This window comes from Cephus cinctus, unplaced genomic scaffold (assembly GCF_000341935.2).
Source record: "Cephus cinctus unplaced genomic scaffold, Ccin1 Ccin1_scaffold0682, whole genome shotgun sequence".
NCBI classification, from domain to species: domain Eukaryota; kingdom Metazoa; phylum Arthropoda; class Insecta; order Hymenoptera; family Cephidae; genus Cephus; species Cephus cinctus.
The window spans coordinates 15153-28736 of record NW_014333307.1 but is presented as its reverse complement, the minus strand read 5'-3'; the positions used below and the strand labels follow the sequence as shown (position 1 = coordinate 28736).

The 13584-nt window shown below is 43.4% G+C and overlaps 2 protein-coding genes across 10 annotated transcripts in view; one reads left to right on the top strand and one right to left on the bottom strand.

Annotated features, from left to right (window-relative positions):
* LOC107269643 (paired box protein Pax-6) overlaps nt 1–13326 on the top strand; it is a 54847-nt gene extending 41521 nt beyond the window's left edge. For 7 of the 9 annotated variants that reach the window (XM_015743744.2, XM_025086954.1, XM_025086958.1 and 4 more), the window contains exons 7-10: nt 11521–11780; nt 11992–12239; nt 12336–12643; nt 13075–13326. In XM_015743744.2, coding sequence (XP_015599230.1) covers nt 11521–11780; nt 11992–12239; nt 12336–12643; nt 13075–13169 — 911 coding nt within the window. In that variant the 3' untranslated portion in view covers nt 13170–13326. Of the gene's footprint in view, nt 1–11520; nt 11781–11991; nt 12240–12335; nt 12742–13074 lie in introns of all 9 variants that reach the window. The other 2 variants (XR_003060238.1, XM_025086960.1) reach the window with 2 other exon arrangements.
* LOC107269645 (DNA translocase FtsK) lies at nt 411–2533 on the bottom strand. Its single transcript, XM_015743750.2, has 3 exons — nt 2075–2533; nt 1444–1974; nt 411–1048 (listed from the first exon to the last, which is right to left on the bottom strand). The coding sequence occupies exons 1-3, from the start codon at nt 2078–2080 to the stop codon at nt 554–556; spliced, it is 1032 nt and encodes a 343-aa protein (XP_015599236.1). The 5' UTR covers nt 2081–2533; the 3' UTR covers nt 411–553.
* Nucleotides 13327–13584: the final 258 nt, after the last annotated feature.

Genomic DNA, 13584 nt, shown 5'->3' with positions numbered 1-13584 from the left:
GGGGGGGGGGGGGGTACGTGGAGTGAACTTATGAAACGCCAGCGAATCCCGCGGGCTACTCCAAGCGCGCTCGCTGAGCACGATATTAAATTTCTGGAATTTTGCGGTCTCGCTACCAGTGCGATCCTACGTGCCGACAGGTCCCCATTCTTGTTTCTATCTCGACTACTACTTACGTTGGTACCCATGCCCCCAACTCTGCATCCCTCTCTCCATCTCCGGCCTATTATATCTCGCTATACAACATCCCCCCAATATCTCACGTTCCCTTATGACACTATACAATAAGCACTTCGAAAATCTTTGTGGCATTCTTCTCCATTTAAATTCAAATACCAACCCTTGGTAGTCACTTACAATTTTACAGAAAGACTTCCCTATGATTTTTGATATTAAATCATAATCCGAGATGGAGCCAAGATAAAGCCACTTTATAGAGGAATCATTTTTATCAAGCCTACTCTAAGTTTCGATTATACAACATTTACAAGTTTTCATTTGCGTTTGAGATGTATAGTACAGTTATCTTCCGGTGAACCAGTCCTGGGCTTCTTTAGAAGGTTAGAATGTATCTGGGTTCAGTAGCTGGTACTTGGTAGTTAGCCGTGAAGGTTGTGTATGATGAGCTGACAGGAGAACCAGCAAGTGGTATCACTGAAGATGGTGCATCGTACTGGTATTGCACTTGGGCAGCAACAGGAGTCGCAGCAACGTCATCTGCTGGTTGCAATTCCAGTTTGGCTGATATAGCTTGGAGTTTCTCCGGGCGCGATTCCGCCGTCTTCTGAGATGCTACTGCAAGTGCACTTGGTGCGAATTGCAATTTCTCCAGGGGTCTGTAAGCGTAAATTGGTCCACGTAGTGGCTCCACGTTTTCGGCGCGAATCCTCGCAAAGTACTTCATTGCCTCTACGTCTTGGCGGCTGACATACTGGATTCGCTGAAGACGACCATCCGGTAGAGCAACGTAGTATTCGCCAGATTGTTGTTGCTGCCCGTCGACCTCGCCTTCCTCGTCGAGGTCGTTCACGGAATTCACGGGCTCGGCCTAGTCAGCAATAATTAGGTATAAATTAGAGATCCAAATTGCTGGTTTAGGTACTAGATAATTCAGAATGCTTATGGTATCGTTATATAACAAGATATGTCGAGCGAATATTAATTTTCAATTGCGACCAAATATTTATGGGGTATGGAAAGTATTGAAAGTATTTTGAATGCCAGACGCAGCCGTCGTACGTCTTCGAGATTGCTGATCAATTGCTATTCCAGGGATGTAATGATTGGTAAGAAACGCTTGCCAAGCTGTTCGAACATTCCGTTTATCGCTGAGAGAAGCAATTAACGCTTTTGAAAGTTTATAGCGTTTGATTAGATTAGGAGCGATTAAGAAATTATTGGCTGTTTAGTGTTTCCTAGTTGGATCATTATTTAATAGTTTACCTCAGTATCGGGTGAGGGTGTGGTTGTTGAATCCTCGAATTCAGTGGTGGTGGGCTCTTCCGTAGTAGTTGTTTCTGGTGGTCCGTACTGCTGTTGAGGTTCAGGTACGCCGTACCCTTGCTGAGGTGAAGCAGGGGCTCCATATTGTTGCTGAGGTGCAGCAGGGGCTCCATATTGTTGCTGAGGTGCAGCAGGGGCTCTATATTGTTGCTGAGGTGCAGAAGAAGCTCGATATCGTTGCCGAGGTGCAGCAGGGGCTCCATATTGTTGCTGAGGTACAGCAGGGGCTTCGTATTGTTGCTGTGGTTCAGCAGGAGCTCCATAAGAGTCCTGAACTTGTTTCTGAGGAAGGTCAAAGGTCGGTCCAGCTGGTTTCCATCCAGAAGGTGCATAAGGTGCAGCGGCAGGTGGAGGGAAAGTCTCTTCTTGTTGCCTAGCAATGTAATACTGTCGTTGTTGCTGATTCTGTTGTCGGTATCTTGGCGGCTCGGCCAGTGCCAAAGCCGTGCATAACATCAAACCTACAAAGACCTGAAGTCGCGCACAGAAAATAAAGAAAAGGAGTGAAATCAAAAAAATGTTAATAAAAAGTCAAAATTTCACTTTCTATCCAAATATTAACTACTTGTACCTTCATGTTGTCTACTTGAGTGATCAGCTGGTTGTTTTCGAGTGACTGATTTCCGATCCCAACTTACCAGCATTATATACACCGTGTACAGTGCGCGTTCTGCATGTTTAAACGGACCCGATACCCAATACATTTGTTTGGTGGGCCGCAAGTGACATTGGCCTCCTAAAGCTTAAGCTGAATCCTCATCGCGTTCCCTTTCATCGCCAAGACCCATTGAAAATCATTTATCCAAGACCTCTTCGACGCATGCAGTATGCATCGTCACCATAACCTCATTTTGCATCCTCCGATCATTAAAAATTACAAGCTGACAATCAGCAACTCACAATGCAACGTATACGCATCACATATTGAAAATGCATTTTATCTTTGACTTAAGAATTTTCATACGTCATTTTCACCTTTATTTTTATCTCTGATCCTCCAATGCTAATATCGTTGCGTCTCTTATTATGTTAGGTTAGACTTAGTTGTCGCTGCTCGTATCGTTTTCATCCTCTGGCAGTCGCAATGCGTGACGCATGGCGCGTGCGCACCTCACGCATTCACGTCACGCGTATCCTTCGCGCGTGACGATTTACAATGATAAATTCGCGCGAGCCCGATCCTCATGGCAGCATCCGAGAAAAGCGATGCCGTCTCTCGGCCAGGGTCGGGCTAACGAGCGAACGGAATTTATTATTGGATATGCCCGTTAGGGTAGTGCGTGTGCGTCTGTGCGTAAGCGGGGTCGGGGATTCCCCGTCATTGCGTAGAATGGAAGGTGACTCCTTAATCGAGCCCGTCGCTGGGATTCCGAAGCCGATCGATATACCAACATTGATGATGGCTTGGCCTCTTCTGTCGTTTATGTACGACAAAGGAATATATATTTTTTTATTTTATATATTTTTTATTCTTTTTACTTTAAAGAGCCTTGTTAAGGATCTCGCCTGTATACATTCGCTTCTATTTTTTTTTTTTTTTTTAGAAAATTAAAACATAAATTTGATTGTTCTGAAGTTTAGTATTGAAGTTTCTTATTTTTTTTTACTTGGAATTAATGGAGGCGTGTAATATTTTTCGTCTCAATTGGGCTCTATACAAAGTATTCGATTTCGCTGTAACAGGTACTGGATACGTTAATTGCCATTTTGACTTCGTTTTGATTGGACACGACTGTTTCCTGTTTGCGTTGTCCGTGAAAGAAAAAAAAAATGTTTTGCCAAAATTCATATTACATAAAATCCAAAGAATAATCGCAACTCGAAAGTTCCGATCACCCCGAGGAGTCTGGAACGCGTGGCAGCGGGTTTCTGGCAAAGCAAATTATTCACACTCAAACGACTCCATTTCAATATCGGGGCGAACTAGGGACAAAAGAAGGGCGAGATGCCTGTCTCCCTTTTGCTTTTGCATTTGCTTTTGCCATGCTGCCAATACCGGGCAATGCTTCTGTCTGCAGCCTGCAGGCTTAACTCTATGCGGCTCGCGACTACAATCCCATACAACCCTTAACATATATATATACATATATATAGAAGTACGAAAACCCTAGGATTCCAATAATACCCCAGATACAATAGTAACAAGTATTAGTAGCATTAACAGTAGTACCATCAATACAATTAACACTAGTACTACTGAAAACAGCAAAAGCCAATCCTCCTCATTCCTTAATAAAAAAATCTCTTGAAAATTCAATAAAATGTTATACTACAAATTTGAATCGCTGGAACCATTCTAGGGGACTAATTTTAAGGGGATGATCTTCTAGGTACATGTTTAAAGTATCGTCTGCCCCGCAAGGGATAGTTTTATGTACTATATATGTATATATATATATATATATACTCAAATCGACAGGTCCGTCAGACAACGACAGCCCAGGTTCAGGTCTCGTAATTGAATATATTTAAGCGTGGGGGCGTTTGTGCGGATTCTCAGCTTACGAACCCCATGGAGTTAGCGTCTGCGAGTAAACTGGATTAATTGTCTATGAAGGGAGAGTAGTACACCCCACCGTATTTGTTTGCAATCAGATTCCCTAGGGAATTGAAAACGTCTCATGGATATACCTATTGGTAATTGACATACTGATACTGTCTTTTATAAATTTCAAAAGAATTGCGCAACTACCCACTTGTATGAATATGTCCGTAATAAGTTACATAAATATATTATAAATATTTGCAGCACACATAAGAATACACTGACTGAAATAATTCTTTAAAACAGTGTGGCCAACGGTAAAGTGCAAAAATGATCTTAAATTTTCATAGACAGACAAGGTCGGCGAGGCCTTTGATCCTTATAATCATGCGTATTATGTCAGTAAGTTATTTTTCTAATTGAATATGGATAAATAATTAGGTACTATCGCACGTGGATCTTCTATTAAATAGAAAAAGATACTAAATGCCATTCAACTTGTCATTCGTTTCGTGTACAAAAATGTCTTGGCCGTTGCGTAACAGTATGAAGTTTCAAAACTTCCACGGCGCCTAGAAAAATATAATAAAATTACCCGTTCGTAACTAAAAACGTTTCAACATTTCACTATAGTAATTTCGAAGGGCGAATAGATTACTCCTTATATACTAACTCGTGAAGGAATCGGTACATTGATCATTACGTAAAACGGGCAGCGACCCAATGATTGGCACTCGTGCGTGACACGCATGTAAATTGTGTAATTACAAAAAAAATACACTTGTCTGTATTCCCATAAGTATGCCATACCGTGTATCTTCCATTAGCTCGGTATCCATGTTGCAATATTATTCGATAAAGTTTTTGTTGTGAGGGAGGCTTTATGGTCTCCCATGAGAACCACGAATCGTTTGGCAACCAGTTGCTTGGCTCCCAGAGGACTCGTTTTCAAAGCGTAAACGAATTACCGCTTACTGCTAACCCTAGAACGAGGCAGACCACAGTTGGTACTCCTGGGAGTCGCCAATTTCATCCTCGTTTTCCTGCTACAATGAATTACTCTCTAAAACCACCCTTATTACCAACGACCCACTGTACTCCAGTACTATGGCGTGTTACAGTGAAATATCGAGGTCACGGAGTGACTAAGATTTACATGATTGAAAAGTAAACTAGATTTTTTTTTCGCTCGACTACGACTAGATACAATTTTTCAAACTGTTTACAGAGAGTGTTATGATTTATCAGCGAATATGGATTTGATACCCTATCAGGTATTTCTAGGGAATTTTTCTGGAATACGCCTATACGAAATTTTCCCTAGGGCTCGCAGTTGATCGCCCACGATTTTTCAGGAGGATCTTCTGGATTAGCGGGGTGAAATTAATTCGCCGGCAGTGACGGCAGGGTCGTAGGCATCCCTGAACTGACACGAGGTGCAGATGGGTACCGTCAGTCAATGTTTGCGCGTTTAACCAACCGTGCACTGGCGTGGAGTTTGCACGAGATATTAGCGCACGTCGAACTTCAACCCTCTACTCATTTAATCACTTTCCGTACAGGGAGAACCGACGCGTTACCATTTCGCCCTTACAAGGAAGACAGTCAGTTTCAGTCTGTACCTGAGTTCTTTACTTTAACTATACTTATATAAAGAATAAAAAAAGGTGTGAAGACTTTTTTTCAAGAGATCATTTGGTCATCATTGTTTTCTAATGAATTCTTCTTGTTCCTTTTTGGCCTTATGCTCTCCTAGAGAGCCAAATACCATTTATAATGAATTACTAATAATGACCAATTACCTATACTAGTCCTGCCATCTATGTTTAAATAAAGTAACGGGCGATTTTTAAAAAACTCAACGCTGCGCGATTCATAATTCTTGTCAGAGCAGACAATGGAAAATATGAATCTTGTAGTTTTTTCACGAATAAATGTACTGTCTAACTTGTGTACAATTGTCTAGTTTTGTCTAGTAGGTTATTTATGATATAAACCAGAATATACCGTAACAAGAACTGTCATGGCTTAGGGATGTTACGGTAAAGTTAAGTCACAGAATACGGACCGTGAGGCTGGATAAAGTTCTCGTTGTAAACGGAGCTTACTCGCGCTCTCCTGGCGCGTTACGTTCTTCCAGTTTCCCTCTAAAGCATCTTCCCTCCTGCTCTCCAACTGCAGACGAAGAAAAAGGGTTGGAGCGCGTAAGACAGAAGATACAGAAGGTAGAAACTGAGGGAGGAAGTCTGAGGAACTTACAAAAGTACATCGCGACTCAAGAGGCCGGAAGTAATCGGGAGTTCGAGAGACGCGGATTTCTGGATGGTAGCGTAAACGTTGTTATTTAGTGGGTGGCGAACTTCTTCTTCTTCTTCTTCCTCCTCTTCATCGTCGTCCTTCCTTCTCCGCTTCGTGACTTTTCAAATTGTTGCCTCACAACGAACCTGCATAGAATTATTTATCGAAATTAATTATCATCATTCTTCGCTCATGTATCATTCAACCTATATAAATCAATACGTATTACGAACGATCAAATTATTGTACACAAACTGAATTAGGCATTAAAAATTACACAGAAGTGCTCAAAAGTTTTGACGAAAACGCTCGTAGAATTTGATTGAGTCGCGCATAAGGAGATTTGCCTCGAGCTTGTTCGAGCGTTTGTTGGCAAAGAGGATTGAGTTGAATCTATGGAACCGGGTTGGGTGGTAGTATAGATAGTAGGCAGCAAGACTGTGATGGGGTGGGAAATTGGTATGGAGAAACTGTAGCAGAGGGAGTTACAAATGAATCGCGTAATAACCCTTAGTTGATATATATATATATAATATAGAACTTGCTTATATATTCGAATGCACGACCGGTTGAGTATATATCTATATAAATTCTTAATGGACTTTCCAATATTTTCATTTTATCTAATTTAAGTATTTTTTTTTAATTCTATAGCTAAATGGCTAACATAATTTATACAGGTTTTCTAGATAATATAGTAAAGTCATTGACAATAACGTTTAGCATTAAATTGTATAACTGACGCATATAGTTTTATGCAAATGCATATGTGATGTTTGAATTTATTTATAGTTTTGTGAGACAAATTATGTATGTTAAGCGTTCCTTGTATTCTAGTTTTCTAACAGTTAATTTCAATGTCGACGGCTCGACACGTCGTTTACTTTCTCAGCCATTTAACGCGACATTGCTGCGCATGCGCGAGAGCACGTGCCTGTACTTATCCGGCGGTATTACGGCTAGTTTCATGGCCGCTATTCTAGCTAACTTCACTTTCCAACAGATTAACCGTGTATTTCATTAAAACTACGTTATAGTGAGAGATCATTGGTTCACGTCGTTAAACGGGAAATATACATACAACGAAGTACCGGCACTCTTGTAAGTTTTGTTGTCGAAGTAGAGCAAATACAGATTGAAGAGGAAAACTGAGTGCTAGCTCACAGGAAAATTTGGATTGAATTATCTACTGGAATCAGATTTGTTGTCTAACTAAATTCTAAGATTTTCCTCCCTCATGAGATCTAATACTAAAATTTTCTCTTACAGCTCTCTCTCTCTCTGTCTCTCTCTCTCTCTCTCTCTCTCTCTCTCTCTCTCTCTCTCTCTCTCTCTCTCTCTCTCTCCCTCTCTCTCTCTCTCTCTGTCTGCCTGTCTGATTCCTGATACTATCCCCTTTCTCTCGAAAGCCAAAGCCAGTGTACGGCAAAATCCGTTCCAGGAACTAAGTTCTCTAGCATATTTGGTATTAAAGTCAGTCTGATAAATTTATCCATGGGATTAGGCATTAGGCTGAACGGGATTAAGTCTCCTCCATCCGTTCTACCGATCGTATCGCGTTTGCAATGCCATCCGGGCTCCTGATTCGCCGTGAGTCTCCCATTGAGCATTTTATCTTCTTGGAGAAGTATAGACCAGATCAATTTCACCCCTTCGATACTGGAAAAGAGACAGAAGTAAAACAGAAAAAGAACTTGCCATTACGTCATAGATAGATACATACATACCCAAGAACGTTTTATCAGCCCTCATGAAATCGAGATATTTGGACGTAACCATACAAGCAAGTCCTTTCACAACTGAATGGCCGTTACTAACGCATCATGGCCGCTCATTGTGAAAAGGGCCGGGTCTTTTCTGGTCGCGTTAAAAATGATAATCGCACCGAGGGGTGCGAGGTGTCACAGCGTAACGGAGCAACCCCATAGGCAGACGCATGCACCCATCACATCCACCTATCAGGAAGGTGATGTCTGTTAGAGTGAACAAGAGAATAAAAAAAAGAGAAATAAAAGAAAAATGGGAGGGTTAGGTAGACCCTTCCCTATATCGTTGATACAAGCAGGCACCGTAAAACCGGGCTTGGTCTCTCTTGCTACATGGTTATTCTCTTACATAAGCAAGATAGGGCCCCATAGCCCTATATATATCCTACATATAAAAGGGAGACACGTATATATTCACCAAACGCATTACATTATTACAGACCCTAATAGTCGACCGTTTTGTACTTTCCATGTTCCGGACTCTACACTGACTCCCGTAGTCACTCGAGCGTGTTCATATCGACGGCTAACCTGAGCCCCTATAGCTACGGTAACATCTGTATCATTACCATTGTCCGATTCGCTAAGTACATCTGTCCCTTCCGTCCTAGAGGATTTTTCATCGCGTCCCTTCTCACGACACGGTGAAACCGTATTTTTCTTCTGAGTGTGCGTTCTGCGAAAATAGAAAAAAATATATATATATGGTACACTCTAAGAGCAGGGTGCTAAGTGGAGGGGATAAAAGAAAAAGCGCTACCAATTCCAGTTAAGGTAACAAAGAATCGTTTTACCTTGAAGCACCCATTTTGGACCACAAAAAGGGTCCGGTTGTTCTTTCTTTTGACTTGTGCCAAAGCACACGGCATATGCACTTATGTATTATTATTATATACTTGAATGCCATTATCTCGACTCTCCATCTGGTGAAAGTGTAGCTTTGTTTCTGCGAAGTTAGGCATCCGATACAATGACGTCGAGAAATACCTTTGATCGAGGTTCACTTGCCGAAGTATTAAATTGTTGAGATGCCGTGCGTAGGGAGAGAGAGGTGGTCTGACACACTGTCCAAGGTACGTGAACTTTAGCAGTCTAAAGGGTGGTCTCTCTGTACAAAGAAAACAGGAATGGTAAATGATTGTTAAAAAAAGGGGTAGCAAAGAGAGCAAGAGCAACGAAGAGTAGCACTTCTCCATCGTCAACCGCATAATGAGCCGTCACGCAATCGAAATAAACTATAGCCAAGCGAACGAGGACAATGCAATCAACCGCCATTGTAGCTCTACCTCAGGAACAATGAACTCCTGAAGTTTTAACGTTTAGCTAAGTGCGCGGACGGCATTATTGGAATTAATAAAGCGAGCCTGCACGGCTCGTGGCTCGGAACAAGGAAAAAAAATAGAAGAAAAAAAGGGTTCTGCCCGTAAACGCGTTTTCTTTTACGTCACGCACGAGTGCTTTGCTACGTTAACCGTTCTTGCTCAGTGCTTACCTATTATTACATACCTGTATGATCCACATGCCTAGATGCTCGTATGATTAAGGTACATAATTCACATAACCTGAAAGTGTCTCGTACGACATGTCTCTTACTCTTACTCTTACTCCATTACATAGTAAATATTATCCTCTCTGGACGCTCATCTCTTCGTGACTTCACCGATCCTTAAATATCCTGCTGTTGCTTTCTATCGAAGATACTTGGTAGAGGAAGACAAGGCGTAGGTAGGGACTTTCCACGGCTGCCGCCATTACGCTCGAACGAGCGCGAGCCACGGTTGGTGGATGACGACGTGCCGGACGAAGATGAGAGTCGAGATTTCAGCCCATGGCGGATGAGAGGGAGAGACAGGGGAAGCAACGGGGAGAGCGAGACAGAGGGAGCGAGAGGCAGGATGAACTGGAATGCTTTCCCCTACCACGGGGAAACGCTTGGCAGCTGGTGCCTTGCGACACCCGAGACTCCGTTATCCCCTCCCGACACGTCAAAATGGCCTACGGCTTCGCGACGGACTGAACCGCGTACTTTGAATTTTCTAACGTCCTTATTGGCAATTGATACACTTTAATTGCTACGGTTATTTAGGTCGGTGAAGTAAATAGTAAAGTGATTATTCGGAAGGCAGCCTCGCTATGGGAATCGCGTACTAGTTTCATTGGGAAATCGGATAAGGAAGTTGAACCGAGTTGAGGGTGAGTCAGGATATGGCAAAGTTGGTTCTCGAGTTGTCGAGGATGGCGGTTTTAATTGCTGCTTAAGACACCCTCATCGCGTTAACCTCATCCGAGGTCCTGGTAGGTACATACCGCCGAGTCAGGATGGGATGGTTGGTAGTGGGTATATTTTACTCCCTTCTACTACACTCCCCTCAAATTCTACGTTTACCAACCGGTACAGAAGAGAGAACTTACTACGGAACTTCCAGTACCAGCCCCATAATCTGCGAGAAGTTTACTGCCTTCCCTGTGGCTGCTTGCCAGCTCGAGCGCCGCCTCTACTTGGCTTATCTTAACTGTTTACAACGTACCTACCTATTACAACGAGAGGAGGCTGCATGCTACGTGCTACGTTGCTACACGCGTATCTAAACTTCTCGAATTTTCTAAATCGGATTAGCAGACGCAGGTTACGTATATCACACGTGATCACACACGTTACAGTCAAAGAATTCTCATTAGAAATGTCTCAAGTAATACAGAGATGGCGATATAATCAGGTGCTTAGATGATATGCAGTATGTATTGAATATGTTGAAAATTATAAGAGTTAATTATTTTCTTCATAAAGCTAAAGTCTCGACTGACCATCGTTTCTATCGAGTCAATTTTATCATCGAAAATATGAATGTCAAAGTTCGCTCACTTTTTCCGAAGGAAAGTGAAATTTCTTCGCGAGCAATGTAAAAGGTGCCGGGAAAGCGTTAGGGGATGGTTTGAGCATCATGTACGTAGATATTGGGTCGCCACGCCGATAGAGAGCCAAGAGGGTTGTTATCAGGTTTCCATTAGCGCGGAGGCCCAGGCAAAGTGAGAGAAGACAGGGCAGAGAGAAGCTTTCGTACGGTTACAGAACCACGAAGCATAGAGGGTTGGACTACTGGTGGCGTCGGGACGCCCGGCGTCTTATCGCAGCACCTCTCCAGTCCTCCCGTCCCAGCTCCTCATCCACGAGCCAAAACCCACTGACGCCTCGACGCGCTCACCCAGAAACCGACGATAAGGTTTGCCGGGCGACGCCTGCCTGCTACTCCTACATTCTCTTCCACCCTCTAGGTCCTCTCGTGCTCTTCTCCTCCCCTACCCTGATTCTCATACACACGCATACACGCGTCCCACCCCTTCGCTTCCGGTACAGCCATTTCACTCGAAGCAACCTGGTGCAAGGCCATGCCCAGAAGTCGTTGTACCCACTCGCAAGACTCAGTAAACATTTTACAGAAAGTCACACCCAATCTCTTCTGTTTGCAGTGGCTGAACTTGAAGGTGGCGCCCATTCGGACGAGACGAACAGCGGGGGCGACAACAGTAACGCCGGTAGCGTTTCCGGCGGCGCGGACGACGATCAGGCCAGGTTGCGTCTCAAGCGAAAACTCCAGCGAAATCGCACGAGCTTCAGTAACGAGCAGATCGACGCCCTGGAGAAAGAATTCGAGAGGACTCATTATCCGGATGTCTTTGCCAGAGAGAGACTAGCCGGAAAGATTGGCCTACCGGAAGCCCGGATACAGGTGACTATCATATTATTAACTTGAAAATAATTTAACGACTATGTTACATAGATTCTGGTTCGGAACTAATTTTTTTTAGTATCACCTTTCACGCATATACATACAAATGCTCTTCTTTAATCGTACTTATCAGCATGCAGCTTTTTCCTCAATCCCCTTGATGTGTAGCATAGCGATTGACCTATCTCGTCTGTCTCGTCCACTAACTCAGGTATGGTTTTCGAATCGGCGTGCGAAGTGGCGACGGGAGGAGAAATTGCGAACCCAGAGGAGGGACAGTTCTCAGCAGCATACTGGTGGCGTCAGTCTTATTGGAGGTCATCCAACGCCTCCGCCACCTTCTGGTATTCTTGGAGGTCAGCCACCGCCGCAGGCGCCACCATCGCCCCCAAGAATTCATCATGGGTTCGCGCCCACGGCTGTATACCCAGGTATACCAAGTATGCCGGATTCGTACAGGTAATAATCATATACTCTATTTATTCAAGTGAAGGTACCACCATTGCTTCGTTAATATAATTAATTAATGAACATTTCAACACGATTCCCTTACAGTCCCATGACGTCCATGCCGAGCTTCACGATGTCCGGAAGTAGTCAGCAGACCCAGCATACTACAAGCATGTCCTCCCTGTCATCAGGAGGCGGTATGGGTCCTATGGGCATGACCGTAGGTATGACAGTAGGTCCCAGTCCTGGTGCCTGCCTTCAACAACGTGACAACGGCTATTCCTGCGGGGTAGCAAGACCTCCGAGCTACGAGCCACTTCATCTAGGGTACGGGGCCCGACCTACTTGCAGTCCCACTCAGCCCTATCATACCGCGGGCCTTAACCAGTACAACCAGAACACCAGCTCGACCGGTGAGTGTCTACCGCACTCACTGCACTCGCTGCTTGCTCTTTAGCCGCTGGACAATGGCTACTACGGATACTATTGACCCACTGCAGACTTATCGCCGGTAATGGATCATTCAGTTGCTCTCTTCTATTACGGATTAGCCACCCTCTAACGTCCACCCTTGATACCAGTATATACTTGAATCTATTAAACTTTTACACATAACTATAATCACTTTCAATTAAATCTTTTATTGCTTGGATCACAATTTCCTTTTTCAAATTCTAACCTCAATATAATCTAGCATTTAGTTTTGGTACTAGTATATGCTTCTAGAGTACAGTAGTGTCCATAGTCTCTATGCTGAACTCATCCTCTGGGAAGTTTGTGCTAGGTAACTAGGTTATGTTTGTTTCGCGTATGTAATAACATGGAAATAACATTTAATGTACAGGTTTGATATCTCCTGGAGTCAGCGTCCCGATAGCGGTACCAGGACAACCAGCACCAGATATGGCGGCCCAATATTGGAGCCCGAGGTTACAGTGACCGTGGTGGTCGTCCACGTCGACATCCACATCCTAGGTTCATCAGTATCGTTCTTCTTTCTCCTTGTCTTCGTTGTCGACCTCTTCTTCGCCGGTGGCTGGACCCCGAAGAAGCATCAAGAGTAATCCTGGTCGATACTCCTCGCGGTTGTACCACTCTCATTCTCAAGTATAAAAAGATTAAATGGATAACACACCTGGATACTTGATTACGAAACGTAGAATCTTATGGCGAGGAGGATAAATCGACCATCTTTACTAGTAGACACGATTCACATAGTCAAGTCGTTCAGCTATACATAATGTAGTTAGAAAGGTAATTTCGGCCCCAGCGGCACACGTTGGTACAAATCCTGAGGTTATTATTAACAATTAACATTAATTAGTAATGATCATTAATCGTTATAAAACTCCTG